Here is a 23,419-nt window from a genome sequence, read left to right as displayed (position 1 = left end):
TTAGATAATAAACTAATTATGCAGTGTAATTTTATAAATTTTATAACTGTGCTTTAAACACAATTCATTGTTTTCCTCAAACTACACCCTTATTTTATAACTCTTTAGACTTGTCTGATGAGATTTTACAAGTCTTCAGATCCGTCGTTTCTCCTCACATCTCCGCACTCTCGGAGGGCCTCTCGTTGCTAAGATGCAGGGACCCATTCATCTCCTTTTCCCTATTCGTTTTCGGCCGACTTCTTCCTGCCTTCCTCCATCACTTTCCAACAAGCAACAGTTAAAACGGAGGAAGACCGCAGGGATCCCGCCTTCCCGCGGCCGGCCACGCCTTTCACAGACCGAGAAGCTCTTCCGCGCGCCGCAGCGGGATTCAACCCAGGCGCGCGGCCGGAAGTCTGGGCCCCGCGGCGGCCGCTTTCCTCCCGCGAGACTGCGAGCCGGGACGGGGTGAGGGCTGGGGCCTGCGGTGCATTGTGGGAAAGCGTCCGGTGTGGGCTTTGTTTCCAGACCTGGAGCCGCGCTCGGTCTCCTCGCGCGCTTCCCCTGCGCCGCGGTCCTGGGTGCCCTGAGGCGCTCCAACTCCCTCCTTCGGTTGTCGCCTGGTGCGGGCGCCGAGCCGACGCCGCCAGCATGTCTGGGGTGCGCGCTGTGCGGATCAGCATCGAGTCGGCCTGCGAGAAGCAGGTCCAGGAGGTGGGCCTGGACGGCACCGAGACGTACCTGCAGCCTCTGTCCATGTCTCAGAACCTGGCGCGCCTGGCTCAGCGGATCGACTTCAGCCAGGGCTCCGGCTCCGAGGAGGAGGAGGCGGCCGGCGCCGAGGGCGACGCGCAGGATTGGGCGGGCGCGGGGTCCAGCGCTGACCAGGACGACGAGGAAGGTGAGGCCGCGGGCGCGCCCGGTGAGGTGCTGTGGACATGGCCGCGTGGGGCGGCGGCGTCCGGACACTTTGGGGCACTGCTCGCCTCTCAGTCCTCGTGTCTGTGCAGGTTTCCTTGAGAGACAGCGTTGAGACGCTGTCGCTGGGGGAGTGTTTGGGTTTTCCGTTCAGTTCATTTGCTCAGTCGTGTCCCATGAACCGCAGCACGCCAGGCCTCCCTGTCCATCACCAACTCCCGGAATCCACCCAAACCCATGTCCGTCGAGTCCGTGATGCCATCCAACCATCTCATCCTCTGTCGTCCCCTTCTCCTCCTGCCCTCAATCTTTCCCAGCATCAGGGTCTTTTCAAATGAGTCAGCTCTTCGCGTGAGGTGGCCAAAGTATTGGAGTTTCAGCTTTTAACATCAGTCCTTCCAATGAACACCCAGGACTGATATCCTTTAGGATGGACTGGTTGGATCTCCTTGCAGTCCAAGGGACTCTCAAGAGTCTTCTCCAGCACCACAGTTCAAAAGCATCAGTTCTTCAGCACTCAGCTTTCTTTATAGTCCAACTCTCACATCCATACATGACTACTGGAAAAACCATAGCCTTGACTAGACCGACCTTTGTTGGCAAAGTAATGTGATGTCTCTGCTTTTTAATATGCTGTCTAAGTTGGTCATAACTTTCCTTCCAAGGAGTAAGCGTCTTTTAATTTCATGGCTGTAGTCACCGTCTGCAGTGATTTTGGAGCCCAGAAAAATTAAGTCAGCCATTGTTTCCACTGTTTTCCCATCTATTTGCCATGAAGTGATGGGCCCAGATGCCATGATCTTCGTTTTCTGAATGTTGAGCTTTAAGCCAACTTTTTCACTCCTCTTTCACTTTCATCAAGAGGAGCTTTAGTTCCTCTTCACTTTCTGCCATAAGGGTGGTGTCATCTGCATATCTGAGGTTATTGATATTTCTCCTGGCAATCTTGATTCCAGCTTGTGCTTCTTCCAGCCCAGCGTTTCTCTGCATATAAGTTAAATAAGCAGGGTGACAGTATACAACCTTGACGTACTCCTTTTCCTATTTGGAACCAGTCTGTTGTTCCATGTCCAGTTCTAACTTTTGCTTCCTGACCTGCAAACAGGTAGCATCCCTAATGTGGCACCCTGGTTAGGAGCCCTCGAGTTCGCGTCTCTGTTCTGCCGTGTATTAGCTATGTGACTTTGAACTAATCACTGTGTTTCCATGTGCAATATGCATGATGTTACTAACTCTTACTGAGAGGAGATTATATTGACAGGAGTATGTGATAAGGTCTAAGAGGTAGGCAGAGGCCAAATCACGTAGATCCAGTCAGCCACTGTATGCGTTTGGCTTTTATTAGAAGGACAGCTGAAAGCTTTTGAAAGATTTCAAGTAGACAGATGATTTTGTTTACAGAAGATTACGCTGGATGCTATATATATAGTAAATGGATTATATAAATGGATTATAGTAAATGGGAAAATAAAACTAGTTATAGAAAAAGTATGAATGGTTTTGGATTCTTATTGTCAAAAATAAAAAAATCTAGCAGTTCTTGATTTAGTTATGTGAACAGACTCTGTGTAAATCAGAATTTAAAGATAGCATTTCAAGCCAGCTGTATTAGGACAATTAGGGATCCATTTGGTAAATAATGCCTCAAACCTCACACAGAAATATTTCCATAAGGATTGAAATAAAGATGAAGAAAATAAGGTAAATTATTGAAAAGAAGTTATAATCATGTAGCTTTGGCTCTAGGAAAGACCTTCCCGCCCCCGCCCCCCCCCCCGCCCCCCGCCGTTTATTTACTTTTTTAGCTGGGCTGGATCTTAGTTGTATGTGGGATTTAGTTCCCTGACTAGGGATCAAACCCGAGCCCTCTGCATTGGAAATGCAGAGTCTTAGCTATTGGCCCATCAGGGAAATCCCAGGAGAGACCTTCTTAAGCAAGATAGGAAACAGATGCTATGAAAGAAAAGATAGGTGTATTAATTGCATAAAATTTAACAATAGTAATGGAAAAAGATGCCACAAAGTAAAAAGAAAAATAACAGGCTGGGGAAAGTATATACAACACATATGACACACAAACGGTTAATATCCCTGACATTCAGCGTCCCTTCAAACTGAAAGGAAGACAGTTCATTGAAAAAATAGGCCAAAACTGGCATTGTTGGAACCAGTCTATGTGCCCATCACACAGAAATGGTTAAATTCACTGTACATTGTTCAATTATTATTATTATTTTTGGCCACATTGCACAGCTTGCAGGGATCTTAGTTCCCCTGCTGCTGCTGCTGCTAAGTTACTTCAGTCGTGTCCAACTCTGCGACCCCATAGATGGCAGCCCACGAGGCTCCCCCATCCCTGGGATTTTCCAGGCAAGAACACTGGAATCGGTTGCCATTTCCTTCTTCAAGGCATGAAAGTGAAAAGTGAAAGTGAAGTCGCTCAGTTGTGTCTGACTTTTCGCGACCCCATGGACTGTAGCCTACCAGGCTCCTCCGTGCATGGGATTTTCCAGGCAAGACTACTGGAGTGGGGTCCATTGCCTTCTAGTTCCCCTACCAGGGATCAAAGCCAGGCCCCCTGCAGAGGAACAGCAGAGTCCTAACCACTGGACTGCCAGAGAATTTTTGAATTTACTGTATATCTATGCTTCAGACATGACTGAGTGACTGAGAACACAGTGCATGCTCCAGAATATTTTAGTGTTAAAAGAATGAAGTAGCTCTATATTCTGATGTGAAGGTGTCTTTAGGACATATTGAGGGGCAGGGGAAGCAAGTAATGGAAAATTGGGAGTATATGTATATAAATACATAAAAAAAATTTGGATGGGGATACCCCAACAGTTATTAGTGATTGCCTCTCAGGACGAGAGAGAATTAGGGGTGGGGAATAAAGGAAAACTTTCACTTTTTACTCTGTATTTCTGTTGTTTGAACTCTCTATGGTGAGAATCTATACATGAAATTTAATTCCTAAAAGTGATTAAGAGGTTGGAAGATAATAGTGTTTACTATCAGAATGCTGCCGTTATAGGTCATTTGTAGTTTTGTACTTTTCTATGTATTGAAAATTCAACAATTCTTCAGGTTTTAAAAACTGGAAGAAAAAAAAGATTATTAAAAAGGCTTGCTTAGATTTTAAAAGATTTGAATGCCTACTACTATTAGATTTAACTTAGGAAATTAGAATTAGTTTTGCCATTGTAGGAATGCCAACTTAAATGTTAACAAAGATTATAGAAAGGGTGGAGTGAATGGGATAAAAGAGAGAACAATTTGAAATAGAATTCATTATTTCTTCTTTTAGTACTTTTTTTCTTGTTTTTTTAGTACTTTTGAATCTCTAAGTGAGTTTTCTATAACTAATATCTGGGTATTTTTTTCTTTCACTTTTTAGGATTGGTGAAATTTCAGCCCTCCCTTTGGCCTTGGGATTCAGTGAGGAACAATTTGAGAAGTGCCCTGACAGAGATGTGTGTTCTCTATGATGTTCTTAGTATTGTTAGGGATAAAAAATTTATGACTCTTGATCCTGTCTCTCAGGATGCACTTCCTCCAAAACAGGTATTTGTGGGCTTTGATTGAATAATGGTGCCATTTTATTAAGTCTCAATACCATCTTTTAGGCTGTGTGTCTATTGTTTCCTTTTCCTTAGATGCAAAATTAAGTCCATATGAACTTTTAAAGACTGTTTTAAGCTCTCCAAAAACTCAAAATTAGGTTATGTAATGTGATAAAAAATTGTGACATTTTTTATGAACCTTTATTATTTTGATTCTTATGCAGCCAGAAAACTTCTACTAAACTTGGCTTTTTGGAATTGATAGTGCATGGATTGATAGTGACTATGGATATTTATGTATGTATATATAATACATAGGTTTTGATTTCTCATCGGTTTCCCAGTTACAGACTTTTCTCTGAAGTATAAATGAGTGCCTTGAAAGGGTGTTCTTGTGGGTGATGTGGAGAGTGCCGTACATAAAGAGAGGAATGGCAGTGCAGAGAGGGGAACCTAACCTAGGCTGGGCCAGGTTTATGCAGTGTTAAGTTCTGATGGTGTAGTGTTTTAGTTTAGCATAAGTCTCTTATCAAGTGACCAAAGAAGTGGGTTAAGGTTATTATTCTTTTAAACATTATGTGCTTTTCTCCCTTCTCCTTGCTTTTCTTTTTTAATTTTCCCTTGAGTAGGTATTTTATTTTTGAGGAAATGTATCATTTTAAAAAAGCGTTTAAAAATAATACAGCCCTACACTTCTGGATTGTTTCTGATAGAATCCTCAGACGTTGCAGTTAATATCTAAAAAGAAGTCACTTGCTGGAGCAGCACAGATCCTACTGAAGGGGGCAGAGAGACTGACAAAATCAGTCACTGAAAACCAGGAAAACAAGCTACAAAGAGACTTCAACTCTGAGCTTTTGAGATTGAGGCAACACTGGAAGCTTAGAAAAGTTGGAGATAAAATTCTTGGAGATCTGAGCTACAGAAGTGCAGGTATAGATAACTGTTAAAAACTCTGCTTTTTAACAATAGTTTGTTAAAAACTATAAATGTTGATTCTTTTATAATAATACTCTCAATTACATGTTATATTTTGAAGTTTTAATTTCTGTACACATAAGCCTGAAAAAACTCAAATTATTCTCATCATAGCCTTATATGTGTGTGTAGGTTCAGTCGTGTCTCTTTGCAACCCCAAGGACTATATAGCCCACCAGGCTCCTCTGTCCATGAAATTTTCCAGGGAAAAATATTGGAATGGGTTGCCATTTCTTACTCCAGGGGATCTTCCTGACCCAGGGATTGAATCTGCATTTCCTGCGTCTCCTGCATTGGCAGACAGGTTCTTTACCACTGGTGCCACCTGGGAAGTCAGCCATATATAAAGATATATAGTTAATTTGAAAAAATTTTAGGTTCAGTTAACAGAAAGTTCAGAGATAGAGTTTATGTGCTAACACACCCTGAACCATAATTGACGTTTTAGTCAGAAATAGGAGGCGGGACTGGACTCCTCAGCTGGGGAGTTTGATCAGTACCTTAAACACTGAGCATAAAAGAAAAAAAGAAACATTTCTTTTCTTTCTTATTCTGTTTTTCTTCCTTAAGTCTGGTAAGCTGTTTTTAACTCCTGGGTAAGAAAGCAGTGGCACCCCACTCCAGTACTCTTGCCTGGAAAATCCCATGGACGGAGGAGCCTGGTAGGCTGCAGTCCATGGGGTTGCAAAGAGTCAGACACGACTGAGCGACTTCACTCTCACTTTTCACTTTCATGCATTGGAGGAGGAAATGGCAACCCACTCCAGTGTTCTTGCCTGGAGAATCCCAGGGATGGGGGATCCTGGTGGGCTGCCGTCTATGGGGTCGCACAGAGTCGGACACGACTGAAGCGGCTTAGCAGCAGCGGCAGCAAAGAGATATAATGGTGAAAACACTTCACCTTTTTTTCCATTTAGCCAGGGCTGCAACCCTAACTTAAGGAATATATTTTGTTGGAGTGTATAACAAAGTTGGATGTCTTGACTTCACATCTTCTGGTATAAATTCTTTGCTGTTGAACTATAATATGTAATAGCAGGTTTCTCAAAGCAATTGTGGCAATGTCTTTAAGCTGCTGAAGTGTATTCAGAGGAGCTGTACAGTAAAAGTTTGTAAGATTCACAGCTCAATGGGGTAAAAGCTCTTGAGTGTCAAGGGATTAAAAAAAGCAAGGAGCACTGGCTGTAATCACTGAGATAACAGTAGTGGAGTGATATTTGAAAAGGATTCATTTTCCAGAGCAAGCCATGAGTATCTTCAGATTAAAGGAATATAATTTGAAGTGGTTAACTCAAGGACCTGTATGCCTTAGTATTGATGTGAATTGGGACATTTTGAGTTCTAATGGTAAAGTTCCATCAGAAGATGAATTAAGATGACAAAGACATTTTTACATTTTAATAGATGTTTATAGAAGCAGTACTTTTCTGGCTCTGGACATTGTAAGCTCTTCTCAACAAATAATTATGCATAAGAACTTTACCTGAAACGGTTACTTGTGTTGTAAGAGGATTTGATTAAATTCTGTTTTTAATTGCAAGAAAATCTTGAGCATCTTTTTGTATTATAATATAGCAGTTACATTTATCTACACCTTCCTTAGGTAATTCAGCAGCCCAGGGCAGCTATCTCAAACTTATGCACTACATACAAAGACATCACATAAAGTCTAGGAGTTGGTTGACAAAAAGTGGTGTATATGCTATCTTTTTGTCCTTCTCTTGTTGAATTCAGAACCCTTCAGTCGCAACCTTATTACAGAGGCTGAGCTCCAGAAGTGTTTAGTCTCCAAGGTTTAAATCTGTGTAAGTAGATTATATTACTTATATTACTGTGAATATATATATGTATATATAGTCTAGAATTATATTCATTTTATCAAAACTCCATTGGAATAAAACAGTTTGGATAGCCTGTGGAGTTCTTATAATGATACCATTAGACTAAGACATGTTATTTTTTTCTTAAGGTAAATAGCTGTTTTCTCCTGCTTCCTTTCTTCTTTTTGCTTACCATGCCTCTTCCTCCCCACCCCCCTGAAACACACATTTTTGGTGGGAACTTAATGTATACTTCACTGATATGTAGGTGAGATATTATTATATACTCAGTAATTTCTGTTGAATAAACATGTTAACTGTTTTGATTTTCCTGTTTTTAATATCCCATTAGGGTCTCTGTTTCCCCATCATGGTACATTTGAAGTAATAAAGAATACAGATATTGATCTAGACAAGAAGATACCTGAAGATTACTGTCCCCTTGATGTCCAGATTCCTAGTGATTTAGAAGGGTCTGCATATATCAGGGTATTTGTCTAAGTATTTTTCAAGTAATTTCCTATTAATAGCCCAGAAGCTAATTAGCTAACATATTTTTGTGTTATTATTTTCACATAGGTTTCAATTCAAAAACAGGCTCCAGACATAGGTGACCTTGGCACAGTTAACCTCTTCAAACGACCTTTGCCTAAATCCAAACCAGGTATAGTTCTGTTCTCTAACTTCTGGTCTTGTCTGCCCTGACTAAAAGTAAATATAGTTAGGAAAAATAGGTACTTTAAATAAGAGCAATTGGAAATATGACTTTATAATTTGTTAATCAATTATTAGTGAATAGCTGTGCAGTCCTTTTGTTTTTTCGCCACACCATGCACCTTGTAAAATTTTAGTTCTCTGACCAGGAATTGAACACAGGCCCTCAGCAGCGAGAGTGCAGAATCCTCATGACAGGATCATGAAGGAATTCCTGTGCAGTCTTTTTTGAAAGGTTGAACTTATTTACCATTTTTCTCTGTGTAGAAGAAGTAAAAAATTCTATATTTTGGAAAGGGTATGCTGTAATACATAGTTTTCTGAACTTTTGTTGTGCGTATTTAGATCATCATTTAAGCTAGTTAATGCCTTAGATAGTTAGGTAATTAAGGGACTTCCCTGCTGGTTCAGTGGTTGGGAGTAGGGGGTACACAGATTTGATCCCTGGTCAGGGAACTAGGATCCCACGTGCTGGAGGGTAGCTAGGCCCAAGACCTGCAATGAAGACCTACTTCAACACAAATCTTAAAAAAGTAATAACAATTGGGTAATGACTATGTACGCATGTTCCCTGTTTCCAGGTTCCCCACATTGGCAGACAAAATTAGAAGCAGCACAAAATGTTCTCTTATGTAAAGAAATTTTTGCACAGCTCTCCCGGGAAGCTGTTCAAATTAAATCACAGATCCCTCACATTGTGGTGAAAAATCAGATTATCTCTCAGCCCTTCCCAAGTAAGTGCAGCCTACCCTTTTGAGTGATAATTAAAACTTTGTGATTTGGGGGCCAGGACAAAGAGGGTAGCAGTTTGGGTATGTTGAAGGAATAGTAACAGCTGACTGTTCTGTGTAGTGGTGTCACTCCTGGCTTTAAACAATATCTGTTAAAAGTTTGCCCTAGCAAACCTGTTATTAGGTAGCAGTTGCTTTGAGGTGTCTATGCCAACACTATTTGTAGAAGATTTCCTAAGGTCCTCATATTATCTAGATGAGATGTCAATTAGAAAATGCTTAATTTTAAAATATTTTTAAATTTTGTATTGAGGTATAGTTGATGTATAAGTTTCAGGTGTACAACATAGCAATTTACAATCTTTAAATGTTGTATTCCATTTATAGTTATAGAATATAGATCCTTGTAACTTATTTTATACATAGTTTTTACTTTTTTAAAAAAAGTTTTAAAAATAACATTCATTTCATAAAAGTTAAGATGTGCATAATAGGAAACAAAAAAAAAAACACAAGAAGCAAAAAACTCATTCATAATCACAAGTAGTTTTACCGTTTGATGTATTCTTCAAGGTCTTTTGTGTATTCTTGATCCTCTGCCCCTATGTTGCCCCTCCCTGCTTCCCTCTTCCCACTAGTAACCAGTAGTTTGTTCTCTGTGTGTCTGTTTCTTTTTTGTTATATTCACTAGTTTGTTTTATTTTTTAGAATCCATTTGTAAGTGATACCATGCAACATTTGTCTTCCTCTAATTTCATTTAGCAAAATACTCTCTAAGTCTATCCATGTTGCTGCATATGACAAAATGTCAATTTTTATGACTGAGTAGTACTCCATTGTATTTATATGTACCACATCTTTTTTATCCACTCATCTGTTGCTTCCATACCTTGGCAATTGTGTATAATACTTCTATGAACATTGGGGTGCATGTATCTTTTTCAGTTAGTGTTTCTATTTAGAAGATGCTTAATTAAATATCCATAATATCCTAAATTTATGGAAATTGGATTTAAAATATTTTTCAGAAACAGATTTAACAAGAGATCAATTTTTAATTAACTCCACTTGTTTTTTTACATAAATTCTGAGTATCTTCTTAGATCTTGTTAAGAGAATGGGTTTCTGGAGGGAAAAATTTCATCCTGATTCTCATGGGAACAGGGAAGGTCTTCTAGTCAGTAATACCAGATATTAACTCTGTTTTATTTTTTAATTTAAAATCTAGAAGTAACAAATTACAGTTTCTGTTCACCTGTCTTTAGCCATAACTGAAGGTCAGCAGCCACATTATAAGTCAGTAGAAATTGAATACATGGTAGTTTATGGTATTCATGGTTAGTCATTTTGGTGTAAAAATGTTAATCACAAAAGCCTCCTCTTTAAGTTCAGAATGTATCTTTTGAAAATGGGCTGTGATAATACTTTATGAAAATAGTTTGTGCTTTTCCATATTATAGGTTATTTATGTCTGTCCTACTTATTTTTATAAATAGGCTTGCAGTTATCTATTTCTTTGTGCCATTCTTCAAATGATAAGAAATCCCCAAAATCTGCTACTGAGAAGCAAAGTCCAGAGGACCATCTTTATGTTCTAGAGCATAATTTGCATCTACTGATTAGAGAGGTAATGAAGTAAATGTTTTCTTTGCATTGTGCTAAGTGTACGTACAGCAGTGAAAGTACACAACCTTCTCACTGCTGAGTCCTCGTTATTCATAAAGCAATGACATTCACTAGTTGTGCTGTGAAAGATCTTGTTATGGGCTCAGGGAACACAGAGAATATGAATATGGTCTCTGTGGCCAAGCATAGCTTCTATTCTACCACAGGTTTTATAGAGAGGTGTAAGAAATGCATGCTAAAGGTTGATTCAGATTGGGTAATCGGAAAATGTCTTGCCAGTGCCTATGAACAGGATTACTTGAATTATTTCAGGATACATTCTACTTACAGGTTATTTAGAACTGTCCTGAGAATCTTCTAATAAGAATATATATTCCATCCGCCCATGCCTCACCCCAAGATCTGGTCTAGTTAGTTGTGATGGTGCAAGGATCAGTACTTTTTTTATATTCCTAAGGTGGTTCTGTTGTACCTAGGTTTTACAACCTCTAATCCAGGATATAGTAGAATAACTATCTACTGATTGCATGTGTTCTGTCAATGGGACTTACTGAAGAATATTTATTTTTGTTTTTTATAAAAGTTTTAACATAAAAACTAACGACAGCTGGAGAGAGACCCTTTTCTTTAGCAACACATTTAGCATAGCCTAATAGATGTTGGGAGAAGGCAATGGCAGCCCACTCCAGTACTCTTGCCTGGAAAATCCCATGGGTGGAGGAGCCTGGTAGGCTGCAGTCCATGGGGTCGCTAAGAGTTGGACACGACTGAGCGACTTCACTTTCACTTTTCACTTTCATGCATTGGAGAAGGCAATGGCAACCCACTCCAGTGTTCTTGCCTGGAGAATCCCAGGGATGGGGGAGCCTGGTAGGCTGCAGTCTATGGCGTCGCACAGAGTCGGACATGACTGAAATGACTTAGCAGCAGTAGATGTTAACATGTTATCTGTGTGCCTAGACTACCTTTATATGTGCTTCCAATACATTGCTTTCGTGTTTCTAAACTTTGAGCCATGATTGATCGAACATTGTGTAGTTAATATGTGGGTATTGGCTGTTGAAAATGGCTGTTCTTGTTACAGTTTCATAAACAGACCTTGAGTTCCATTATGATGCCACATCCAGCAAGTGCACCTTTCGGCCACAAGAGAATGCGACTTTCTGGTCCTCAAGCTTTTGATAAAAATGAAATTAATTCAATCCAGTCAAGTGAAGGGCTTCTGGAAAAAATAATTAAACAAGCAAAGCATATATTTCTGAGGAGTAGGTAAGGACAAAGTTACTATCTTTCTTTGAAACTGCAGTCCTTTTTTCTTTATGTTACCTTATGTACATTATTTTTGGCATACTTTAATCTTTTTTCCCAGGGAGAGGGAGGTGACTGCAGTATAAGAGTTTATGGTTGTCGATGGCCCTGTCAAGTTTGGGGAAGCCTTAGATCTATTGCCCATGTAACTTTTTTGTTTCCAACACTTGGCATTAAAGTTTTGAAAGACAGCTGAGTAGGAACCTGCCTTGGAACACCAAACTTTCTATGATAACCCGTCCATGAGCTACTTTTCCTGAACTGGTTGAAACCTTTTTTGAAGCTTTCCGTATATTTTTCGGTTGTCCCGCATTTTAGGATTTTGGAAGGCACTCTCCTATATGTTTCCTATATGTTGACTTATTTGATGCTTAGCTGTGGGTCAGGTTGTGTTAGCACATTTTTTACGATGGTAAAACTGGGATTCAGAGAAGTTGTTCCACTTGCTCAAGGTTATACAACTAAAAGATAAGCAAAGTCAGGATTTAGGCCTAACTTCAAAGCTCATTTTTGTTCTTTTTTAAAAATTTTATTTATTTTAATTGGAGGCTAATTACTTTACAACATTGTAGTGGTTTTGCCATACATTGACATGAATCAGTCATGGGTGTACATGTGTCCCCCATGCTGAACCCCCTCCCGCCTCCCTCCCCATCCTAACCCTCAGGGTTGTTCCCAGTGCACTGGCTTTGAGTACCCTGTTTCATGCATCTCAATTGGACTGGTGATCTGTCTCACATACGGTAATAATACATGTTTCAGTGCTATTCTCTCAAATCATCCCACCCTCACTTTCTGCCACAGAGTCCAAAAGACTGTTCTATACATCTGTGTCTCTTTTGCTGTCTTGCATATAGGGTCATCATTACCATCTTTCTAAATTACATATATATGCATTAATATACTGTTTTGGTCTTCTTCTTTCTGACTGACTTCACTCTGTATAATAGGCTCCAGTTTCATCCACATCATTAGAACTGATACAAATACATTCTTTTTAATAGCTGACTAATATTCCATTGTGTATGTGTACCACGACTTTCTTTCCATTCATCTGCTGATGGACATCTAGGTTGCTTCCATGTCCTGGCTATTATAAACAATGCTGCGGTGAACATTGGGGTACATGTGTCGCTTTCAATTCTGGTTTCCTCGGTATGTACACCCAGCAGTGGAATTGTTGGGTCGTATGGCAGTTCTATTTCCAGTTTTTTAAGGAATCTCCACACTGTTCTCTATAGTGGCTGTACTAGTTTGCATTCTCACCAACAGTGTAAGAGGGTTCCCTTTTCTCCACACCCTCTCCAGTATTTATTGTTTGTACACTTTTGGATAGCAGCCATTCTGACTGACTTGAAATGGTACCTCATTGTGGTTTTGATTTGCATTTCTCTGATGATGAGTGATATTGAGCATCTTTTCATGTGTTTGTTAGCCATCTGTATGTCATCTTTGGAGAAATATCTGTTTAGTTCTTTGGCCCAATTTTTGATTGGGTCATTTATTTTTCTAGTATTGAGCTGCATGATCAGCTTGTATATTTTTGACATTAATTCTCTGTCAGTTGCTTCATTTGCTATTATTTTCTCCCACTCTGAAGGCTGTCTTTTCACCTTGTTTAGAGTTTCCTTCATTGTGCAAAAGGTTTTAAGTCTAATTAGGTCCCATTTGTTTATTTTTGCTTTTATTCCCATTACTCTGGGAGGTGGGTCATAGAGGATCCTGCTGTGATTTATGTCAGAGTGTTTTGCCTATGTTTTCCTCTAAGAGTTTTATAGTTTACATTTAGATCTTTAATCCATTTTGAGTTTAATTTTGTGTATAGTGTTAGAAAGTGTTCTAGTTTCATTCTTTTACAAATGGTTAACCAGTTTTCCCAGTACCACTTGTTAAAGAGATTGTCTTTTCTCCATTGTATATTCTACCTTCTTTCTCAAAGATAAGGTGTCCATAGGTGCGTGGATTTATCTCTGGGCTTTCTATTTTGTTCCACTGATCTATAGTTCTGTCTTTGTGCCAGTACCATACTGTCTTGATAACTATAGCTTTATAGTATAGTCTGAAGTCAGGCAGGTTGATTCCTCCAGTTCCATTCTTCTTTCTCAAGATTGCTTTGATTATTTGAGGTTTTTTGTATTTCCATACAAATGTTGAAATTATTTGTTCTAGTTCTGTGAAAAATACCCTTGGTAGCTTGATAGGGATTGCATTGAATCTGTAGATTGCTTTGGGTAGTATACTCATTTACATTGATTCTTCTGATCCATGAACTTGGTATATTTCTCCATCTATTTGTGTCATCTTTTATTTTCTTTCATCAGTATTTTATAGTTTTCTGTATATAGGTCTTTTGTTTCTTTAAGTAGATTTAGTCCTAAGTATTTTATTCTTTTTGTTGCAATGGTGAATGGAATTGTTTCTTTAATTTCTCTGTTTTTCATTGTTAGTGTATAGGAATGCAGGGGATTTCTGTGTATTAATTTTATATCCTGCAGCTTTACTATAGTCATTGATTAGCTCTAGTAATTTTCTGGTGGAGTCTTTAGGGTTTTCTATGTGGAGAATCATGCCATCTGCAAACAGTGAGAGTTTTACTTCTTCTTTTCCAATCTGGATTCCTTTTCTTTTTTTCTCTGATTGTTGTGGCTAAAACTTCCAAAACTATGTTGAATAGTAGTGGTGAGAGTGGGCACTCTTGTCTTGTTCCTGACTTTAGGGAAAATGCTTTCAGTTTTTCACCATTGAGGATAATGTTCGCTGTGGGTTTGTTATATATGGCATTTAATATGTTGACGTATGTCCTTTTATGCCTGCTTTTGGAGGGTTTTTATCACAAATGGATGTTGAATTTTGTCAAAGGCTTTCTCTGCACCTTTGAGATAATCATGTAGTTTTTATCTTTCAATTTGTTAATGTCAAGTATGTTGATTGATTTGTGAATATGTTGATTGATTTGTGAATACTGAAGAATCTTTGCATCCCTGGGATAAAGCCCACTTGATCATGATGTATGATCTTTTTAGTACGTTGTTGGATTCTGTTTGCTAGAATTTTGTTAAGGATTTTTGCATCTGTGTTCATCAGTGATATTGGCCTGTAGTTTTCTGTTTTTGTGGCATCTTTGTCTGGCTTTGGTATTAGGGTGATGGTGGCCTCGTAGAATGAGTTTGGCAGTTTACCTTCCTCTGCAATTTTCTGGAAGAGTTTGAGTAGGATAGGTGTTAGCTCTTCTCTAAATTTTTGGTAGAATTCAGCTGTGAAGCCATCTGGTCCTGGGCTTTTGTTTGTTGGAAGATGTTTGAGTACAGTTTCTATTTCTGTGCTTGTGATAGGTCTGTTAAGATTTTCTATTTCTTCCTGGTTCAGTTTTGGAAAGTTATACTTTTCTAAGAATTTGTCCATTTCTTCCAAGTTGTCCATTTTATTGTCATATAGTTGCTGATAGTAGTTTCTTATGATCCTTTGTATATCTGTGTTGTCTGTTGTGATTTCTCCATTTTCATTTCAAATTTGGTTGATTTGATTCTTGTTGCTTTTTTGTTTGATGAGTCTGGCTAATAGTTTGTCTATTTTATCTTCTCAAAAAACCAGCTTTTAGTTTTGTTGATTTTTGCTGTAGTCTCCTTTATTTCTTTTTCTTTTATTTCTGCCCTGATTTTTATGATTTCTTTCCTTCTACTAACCCTGGGGTTCTTCATTTCTTCTTTTTCAAGTTGCTTCAGGTGTGAAGTTAGGTTATTTATTTTTCTCTTGTTTCTTGAGGTAAGCTTGTGTTGCTATGAACCTCCTCAGAGCACTGCTTTTACTGAATCCCATAAGTTTTGGTTTGTCGTGTTTTCATTTGTTTCTATGCATATTTTGATTTCTTCTGTGATTTGTTGTTTATTCAGCAGCATGTTGTTCAGCCTCCATATGTTGGGGTTTTTAATAGTTTTTCTTCTGTAATTGACATCTGATCTTCCTGCATTGTGGTCAGAAAATATGCTTGGAATGATTTCAGTTTTTTTGAATTTACCAAGGCTAGATTTATGGCCAGGATGTGATCTAACCTGGAGAATGTTCGTGTGCCTTGAGAAAAAGGTGAAATTCATTGTTTTGAGGTGAAATGTCCTATAGATATCAATTATGTCTAACTGTATCCATTGTATCATTTAAAGTTTGTATTTCCTTGCTAATTTTCTGTTTGGTTGATCTATCCATAGGTGTGAGTGGGGTATTAGAATCTCCCACTATTATTGTTAATTTCCCCTTTCATACTTGTTAACATTTGCCTTACCTATTCTGGTGCTCCTATGTTGGGTGCATATATATTTATAATTGTTTTAAACCTCTTCTTGGATTGATCCTTTGATCACTATGTACTGTTCTTCTTTGTCTCTTTTCACGGCCTTTATTTCCAAGTCTATTTTATCTGATATGGGTATTGCTACTGCTTTCTTTTGGTCTCCATTTGCGTGAAATATCTTTTTCCAGTCCTTCACTTTCATTCTGTATGTGTCCCTTTGTTAGAGGTGGGTCTCTTGTAGACAGCATTATGGGGGTCTTGTTTTTGTATCCATTCAGCCAGTCTTTGTCTTTTGGTTGGGATATTCAACCCATTTACATTTAAGGTAAGTATTGAAAAGTGTGATCCTGCTCTCATTTACTTTGTTGTTTTGGGTTTGAGTTTATACACCTTTTCTGTGTTTCCTGTCTAGAGAAGATCCTTTAGCATTTGTTAAAGAGCTGGTTTGGTGGTGTTGAATTCTCTCAGCTTTTGCTTGTCTGTAAAGCTTTTGATTTCTTCTTCATATTTGAATGAGATCCTGGCTGGGTATAGTAATCTGGGTTGTAGGTTTTTCTGTTTCATCACTTTAAGTATGTCCTGCTAGTCCCTTCTGGCCTGAAGAGTTTCTATTGAAAGATGAGTTGTTACCCTTATGGGGATCTCCTTGTGTATTACTTGTTGCTTTTATCTTACTGCTTTTAGTATTTGTTCTTTGTGTTTGATCTTCGTTAATATGATTAATATGTGTCTTGCGGTGTTTCGCCTTGGGTTCATCCTGTTTGGGACTCTCTGGGTTTCTTGGACTTGGGTGGCTATTTCCTGCCCAATTTTAGGTAAGTTTTCAACTATTATGTCCTCAAGTATTTTCTCATAGCCTTTCTTTTGTCTTCTTGTTTTGGGACTCCTATGATTCGAATGTTGGGGCATTTAACATTGTCCCAGAGGTCTCTGAGCTTGTCCTCATTTCTTTTAATTCTTTTTTCCTTTTTTCCTCTCTGCTTCATTTTATTTCCACCATTCTATCTTCCATCTTACTTGTACTATCTTCTGCCTTAGTTATTCTACTGTTGGTTACCTCCAGATTGCTTTTGATCTCAGTTATTGTGTTATTCATTATTGACTGACTCTTTTTTATTTCTTCTAGGTCCTTGTTAAACATTCCCTGCATCTTCTCAATCCTTGCCTCTAGTTTGTTTATCTGTAACTCCATTTTGTTTTCAAGATTTTGGATCATCTTTACTATCATTATTCTGAATTCTTTTTCAGGTAGACTCCTATCTCCTCCTCTGGTTTGGTTTGGTGTGCATTTATCATGTTCCTTTACCTGCTGAATATTTCTCTCCCTTTTCATTTTGTTTAGATTGCTGTGTTTGGGGTACCCTTTCTGGAAGTTTGTGGTTCCTCTTTATTGTGGAGGTTCCTCCCTGTGGGTGGGGTTGGACAAGTGGCTTGTCAAGGTTTCCTGGTTAGGGAAGCTTGCATCTGTGTTCTCGTGGGTGGAGCTGGATCTCTTCTCTCTGAAGTGCAATGAAGTGTCCAGTAGTGAGTTTTAGGGCATCGATGGGTTTGGCATGGCTTTGGGCAGCCTGTCTTTTAATGCTCAGGATTGTGTTCCTGCTTTGCTGGAGAATTAGCTTGGTGTGTCTTGCTCTGGTATTTGTTGGCTCTTGGGTGGAGCTTGGTTTCCGTGTCAGTATGGACGCTTTTGGAGGAGCTCTAGTCTATTAATATTCCCTGGGATCAGGAGTTCTCAAGTTTTGGATTTAAGCCTCCTGCCTCTGGCTTTCAGTCTTATTCTTACAGTAGCCTCAAGACTTATCCATCCATACAGTGCAGATGATAAAACATCTCGGTTAATGGTGAAAAAATTCTCCACAGTGAGGGACACCCAGAGAGGTTCACAGAATTACATGGAGAAGAGAAGAGGGAGGAGGGAGATAGAGGTGACCAGGAAGAGAAGAGGGGGAATCAAAAGGGGAGAGAGCAGTCTAGCCAGTAATCAATTCCCTATGTGTTCTCCACAGTCTGGAACACTCAGAGAAGTTCACGGAGTTACATGGAGAAGAGAGGGGGGAAGGAGGAGATAGAGGTGACCAGGAGAAAAGGGAGAATCAAAAGGAGAGAGAGTAATCAAGCTAGTAATCACATCCGTAAGTGAAAATGGATACTGGAGATTAGATTCTTAAAGGTAAAAAATTGATAACAAATACCAGAAAGCCAAGATTAAAAATCTAGAGTAGAGAATAGAGTCTCAAAAATACAATATTAAAAATAGAAAACAAAATCAATCACAAAAATTATAAAAATATATGTATGAAATTTGCTTTAAAAATAGGGTCTTTTTTTTTGCAAGGTAATAATAGGTTATAAAAATGAAAATTAAAGGAGCAATAAAGAACTTAAAAATTTTTAAAGGGATAATAGTAAAAATATATCTAGGAATTTCTCTGGAGCTGTTGCGGGCAGTGTGGGGTCAGTTCAGTTTCGGATAGTTCCTTGTACAGAGGCCCCCTCCAGTTCTCAGTTAACTACAGGGTTTTAATCAGTTGCACCTGTCAGTTCCAGAGCGGTTCCCTCTTGTTTGCTTCATTTGGCTTCCTCTGTTTCTCATTTCTGCCCTGAAACAAGGGAGTGAAGGTGGTTACTTATTTAGGCTCACTTGTTCAATTGTGCTGTGGGGAGGGAGGAACACTGCAAACAAATATCACTGGCGTATGTGGGGAGTGCTCGCAGTATGTGGACCACACTGAGTCTGCCCCCACTCATGGCGTTTGCTTTACGGGTCTACACTGCTCAGGCTCCAGGGTGCTCTGCAGGGCACTGTCCAAAGCGGGCCCTGCATTTTGTGCACTTCCCAGCTCTAAGCTGCTCAGATTCTTAGGTACTCCACAAGGGCACAGACTTGGCTGGGCCTGCATTTTGTGCCCTTCCCAGGTCCGAGCAGCTCCGGCAACCAGGTGCTTGGCAAGCTCACTGTACCCAGGTGGGCCGTGTGTCTTAATCACCTCCCCAGTCCTGGACGCTCAGTTTCCTGGGTGTACTGTGTGTGTCCTCTGGTGAGCTAATCTCAGGCTGCAACCCTCCTGGCAGGTGTCAGCCATCCAGGACACCAGGAGGACATGGTTAGCAACTAGGAGCCCGCTCACAATTTGGTTGAGGTTGCCCTGCCCTGGGGCCAAGATTGCCCCTTGCCTTCTGGCTCTGACTGTCGCTCACCTGCCTCTTTGCGTCTGGCAGGGGGAGGGGCCCGTCCGCAGCCGGCCAGCTCTCCTTTGGTGATCGCTCAGTCCTTTGTTCTGTGTGCGGGCCAGGCTGCACCTTAGGTTAGAGCCTGCGCCTCCCTGTCCATCCCCTGCTCGCTGGTGGCGGAGGCAAGCATCCGGGCTGCTTCTCCCCTGGGAGTTGCGGTTAGGCGTGTATTTTGTGGGTTTTTTTTTTTTTCTCTCTCTTGGTTATGTTGCCCTCTGACACTCAAAAACTACCCACAGACCCGCTGGTGAGAGGGTTTCCTGCTGTTTGGAAACTTCTCCTCCTTCATGACTCCCTCCCCAAGACAGGTCTCTGTCCCTAACTCTTTTGTCTCTTTGTCTTTTATATTTTGTCCTGCCTCCTTTTGAAGTGAGTAGGCTGCCTTTCTGGGTGCCTGGTGTCTTCTGCCAGTGTTCAGAAATTGTTTTGTGGAAGTTGCTCAGCATTCAGATGATTTTTTGATGAATTTATGGGGGAGAAAGTGGTTTCCCCATCCTATTCCTCGACCATCTTGGGACCGCCCTCTGATTTTCTTTCTTCCGTACATCATTTACTAAAGAACTTGGCATGATTGGCCCTAAACAAAGTCTTTTCCAAATGCCACAGGGTGCTCTTCTGTTTCCTTATTGGCACTTAGTGAAGAGGTCTGTTTTTACTTCTTTCAGTGATGGTGCCTTGATGGTACTCAGCAGGCGAGGGCACACTGTTTTTGTGGATGACATTTTACTTTGAATTTTATTTTTCCTGTTAATACAGTCATAGCTTTATTTGTCATGGTTTTATATTAGTCTCAGGATGGAAACTTTCAGTAAAATGAATTTGGAAGACATGTTGAGACAACAGCATGATACATTGAAAGGAGTACGGAATTCAGGATGAAAGATACACTTCAGCCAGGGCTCAGCCACTTGCTGAGTAATTTGGGGCAAGTTAAGGCAGTGGCTTCCCTGGTGGCTTAGAGGTTAAAGCATCTGCCTGGAATGTGGGAAACCCGGATTCGATCCCTGGGTCAGGAAGGTCCCCTGGAGAAAGAAATGGCAACCCACTCCAGTAGTCTTGCCTGGAGAATCCCATGGAGGGAGGAGCCTGGTAGGGATCGCAAAGAGTCGGACACGACTGAGTGACTTCACTTCACTTCACTTCAAGGCAGTGGCAGCCCACTCCAGTACTCTTGCCTGGGAAATGCCATGGATGGAGGAGCCTGGTAGGCTACAGTCCATGGGGTCGCAAAGAGTCAGACACGACTGAGCAACTTCACTTTCACTTTTCACTTTCATGTACTGGAGAAGGAAATGGCAACCCACTCCACTATGCTTGCCTGGAGAATCCCAGGGACGGGAACCTGGTGGGCCGCCGTCTATGGGGTCGCACAGAGTTGGACATGACTGACGTGACTTAGCAGCAGCAGCACTTAATATCTAATCCTCTCTCAATTGGGGTTAAAGGACTCTGGTCAAATTGAATAGTGGATACACAGGTTCCTTATAAACAGTAGGAGTACTATGTTAGATGACTGTTACTTTCCATTTGTACATTTCAAGTATAAAAGCTATTGAGTATGTTAATGTTGAAAATTTCTGATTAACCATAAAGTTAAATATTCCCTGAAATAAATGAGGGGCATGGGAAAAGTTATCTTTAGAACCATTTTGTTTCAGAATTGGGCTTCCCTGGTGGCTCAGGCAATAAAGAATCTGCCTGCCTGCAATGCAGGAGACCTGGGTTAGATTCCTGGTCGGGAAAATCCCCTGGAGAAGGGAATGGCTACCTACTCCAGTATTCTTGCCTGGAGAATTTCATGGACAGAGGATCCTGGCGGGCTATAGTCCATGCAACCATGGGGTTACAGAGAGTCAGATACAAGTGAGCAGCTAATGCATTTCAGAATAGTAGTTGTAATCTTGGAAGCAGCAAAACTTTAAAAAATGTTCCCTTTTCTCCCCTTAGGTATAGAAATAATGTTCTAAATGTATTGCCCCATCTGTGTAATTCCATACAGTTAACATTCATATATTTTTACATACATTTGACCATTGAACAACACAAGAGTTAGGGGTACCGACCCTCTGTATTGAAAATCCAGATATAAGTTATGCTTGGGCACCAAACAGGCAGTTCCTCCGTTTCCCAGATCTGCCATTCCTGGATTTAAGCAACCATGAATTGTGCAGTGTTGTAGTAATTATTTTGTGAAAAAGATTCTCTTGTAAGTGTACAGGTGCAGTTCAGACCCATTGTTCATGGGTCAACAGTATATGTGTCAGGGCATTTTTTTTTTAAGTAAATATGGTATCATAAAATTTTATACCCTACCTTCAAAGATATTTTAATAGCTATGTGATAGCCCATTGTGTAAATATTCCACGATTTCTTTTACCAATTCTCAATTGTTATATATCTTTTTATTTCCAATTTGTTGATATATATTAACACTGAGATGAAAACTCTCACATATTTATCTGCTGTAAAAATTCTTGAAGCACTGCCAGGGAAACAAATCACAGAAGAAGAAGGGAAAGTTAAAAATGGACTGAAAGAAATTAGTACTAGAGCAGGAACAGGATACAAGAGCATATAAAAATTGATATAAAAATCACTTGTCCTCAGTAGCTAGTCTCATTTCTTCCATTTCCTCATTCCTTTTCCTTCTCTAGCTGATAAAGTGCTAATATCAGATTTGAGACACTGAGGATCTTGTAGTTTGGTTGATTTACGTAATTTATGCTTTGTTTCTAGACAGTGGCTATTCATTAGTGTGTATAAAATGTAAAGGAAAGATTATTGGCTCTGGAGTTAGACTTCCAGGTTTTCTGCCCCAAACAGCTTCAAACTTTGGGCAAGTCACTAAACTTCGCTAAACTGCTTTTGTTCCTTCTGAAAAATGGAGGTAATAGTAGTAGTGTCTACTTTTGTTGTTCATAAGGTTAAAATAATTCATGAAAGCACTTATTACAGTATTTGGTACATAATCACTTAATAAATCTTATTTCTCACTTATACATATCTTTCTTGGGGTATAGGTTTTAATTGTGCAGTAAATCTTTCTAGCTTTTCTTGAAAATACTAATTCCATGACAGTAATAGTTCTCAAGTGTGGATATATCCCAAGTTATTTGTTACCAGGGATCAAATACTGATATTTATGAATAATTTATATTCTTTTTAGAGATTAGATTAGTACCCTACAAGTATGCCTTTCACTTGTGTTCTGGTAAGATTTTCTGAGTGGCAGAAAACAAATGGAGTTAAAAGGAAATCAGTGTGGCCTGAGAATGTGTTGTGATGTGAAGTTGAAAACCAGTACATCAGAGCTACATCTGACTTTTCTGTTAAATCTTTGCTTTTCAAATAGTGGTATTTTCAGAAAGTCACCATCTGTTTTCAAATAGCCATAAAACTGATAAGCAGTTTATCACCTTATTATTTTATATGGTGACTATAAAAATTTTTAACTTCTTTTCTTTAAAAGGACTGCTGCAACCATTGACAGCTTAGCAAGTCGCATTGAAGATCCTCAGATACAGGCTCATTGGTCAAATATTAATGATGTTTATGAATCTAGTGTGAAAGTCTTAATCACATCGCAAGGCTATGAACAGATATGCAAGTAAGTATTGAAAAGAAGTTGTTTAATACATTAAGTTGCTTATTATGTATTGATGTTTGCAGAGTGATTACATCAAGATTTTGGGTTTTATTTGATAGGGAAGCATAACATTCCAGTAAATTATTTGAGCTGTAGAGTGTTTTTAAAAGTAAGAGATAAGGACTTCCGTGGCAGTCCAGGGGTTAAGACTCCATGCTTCCTCGGCACGGGTTGTGGGTTCTATCCTTGGTTGGAGAACTAAGATCCCACATGCCACGTGGTGAGGCCAAAATATACAGGGAAGAAAAAAAAAATGACAGGCAAGAATGTCCAAAATAGTCTCTATTTAATAGTCTCTGGAGAAGGCAATGGCACCCCACTCCAGTACTCTTGCCTGGAAAATCCCATGGATGGGGGAGCCTGGAAGGCTGCAGTCCATGGGGTCGCTGAGGGTCGGACATGACTGAGCGACTTCACTTTCACTTTAATGCATTGGAGAAGGAAATGGCAACCCACTCCAGTGTTCTTGCCTGGAGAATCCCAGGGACGGGGGAGCCTGGTGGGCTGCCATCTGTGGGGTCACACAGAGTTGGACACGACTGAAGTGACTTAGCAGTGACTTAGCAGTCACAGAGACTATTTACGTAGTCTCTATGTAAATGCCGCATGTTTGAGCT

General features: G+C 39.8%; 1 protein-coding gene across 2 annotated transcripts in view; it reads left to right on the top strand.

The window, feature by feature from the left end:
• The first annotated feature begins 480 nt into the window (after positions 1-480).
• MED17 (mediator complex subunit 17) overlaps positions 481-23,419 on the top strand; it is a 38,111-nt gene continuing 15,172 nt past the window's right edge. For both annotated transcript variants that reach the window (XM_070365246.1, XM_005892041.3), the window contains exons 1-9: positions 481-883; positions 4,298-4,464; positions 5,177-5,396; positions 7,614-7,750; positions 7,841-7,925; positions 8,557-8,709; positions 10,203-10,333; positions 11,417-11,601; positions 22,626-22,763. In XM_070365246.1, coding sequence (XP_070221347.1) covers positions 634-883; positions 4,298-4,464; positions 5,177-5,396; positions 7,614-7,750; positions 7,841-7,925; positions 8,557-8,709; positions 10,203-10,333; positions 11,417-11,601; positions 22,626-22,763 — 1,466 coding nt within the window. In that variant the 5' untranslated portion in view covers positions 481-633. The remainder of the gene's footprint in view (positions 884-4,297; positions 4,465-5,176; positions 5,397-7,613; positions 7,751-7,840; positions 7,926-8,556; positions 8,710-10,202; positions 10,334-11,416; positions 11,602-22,625; positions 22,764-23,419) is intronic.

This window comes from Bos mutus, chromosome 29, assembly GCF_027580195.1.
Source record: "Bos mutus isolate GX-2022 chromosome 29, NWIPB_WYAK_1.1, whole genome shotgun sequence".
In the NCBI taxonomy this organism is placed as follows: Eukaryota; Metazoa; Chordata; class Mammalia; order Artiodactyla; family Bovidae; genus Bos; species Bos mutus.
The sequence above is the reverse complement of the archived record's forward strand: the minus strand, read 5'-3'. Positions and strand labels throughout refer to the sequence as shown.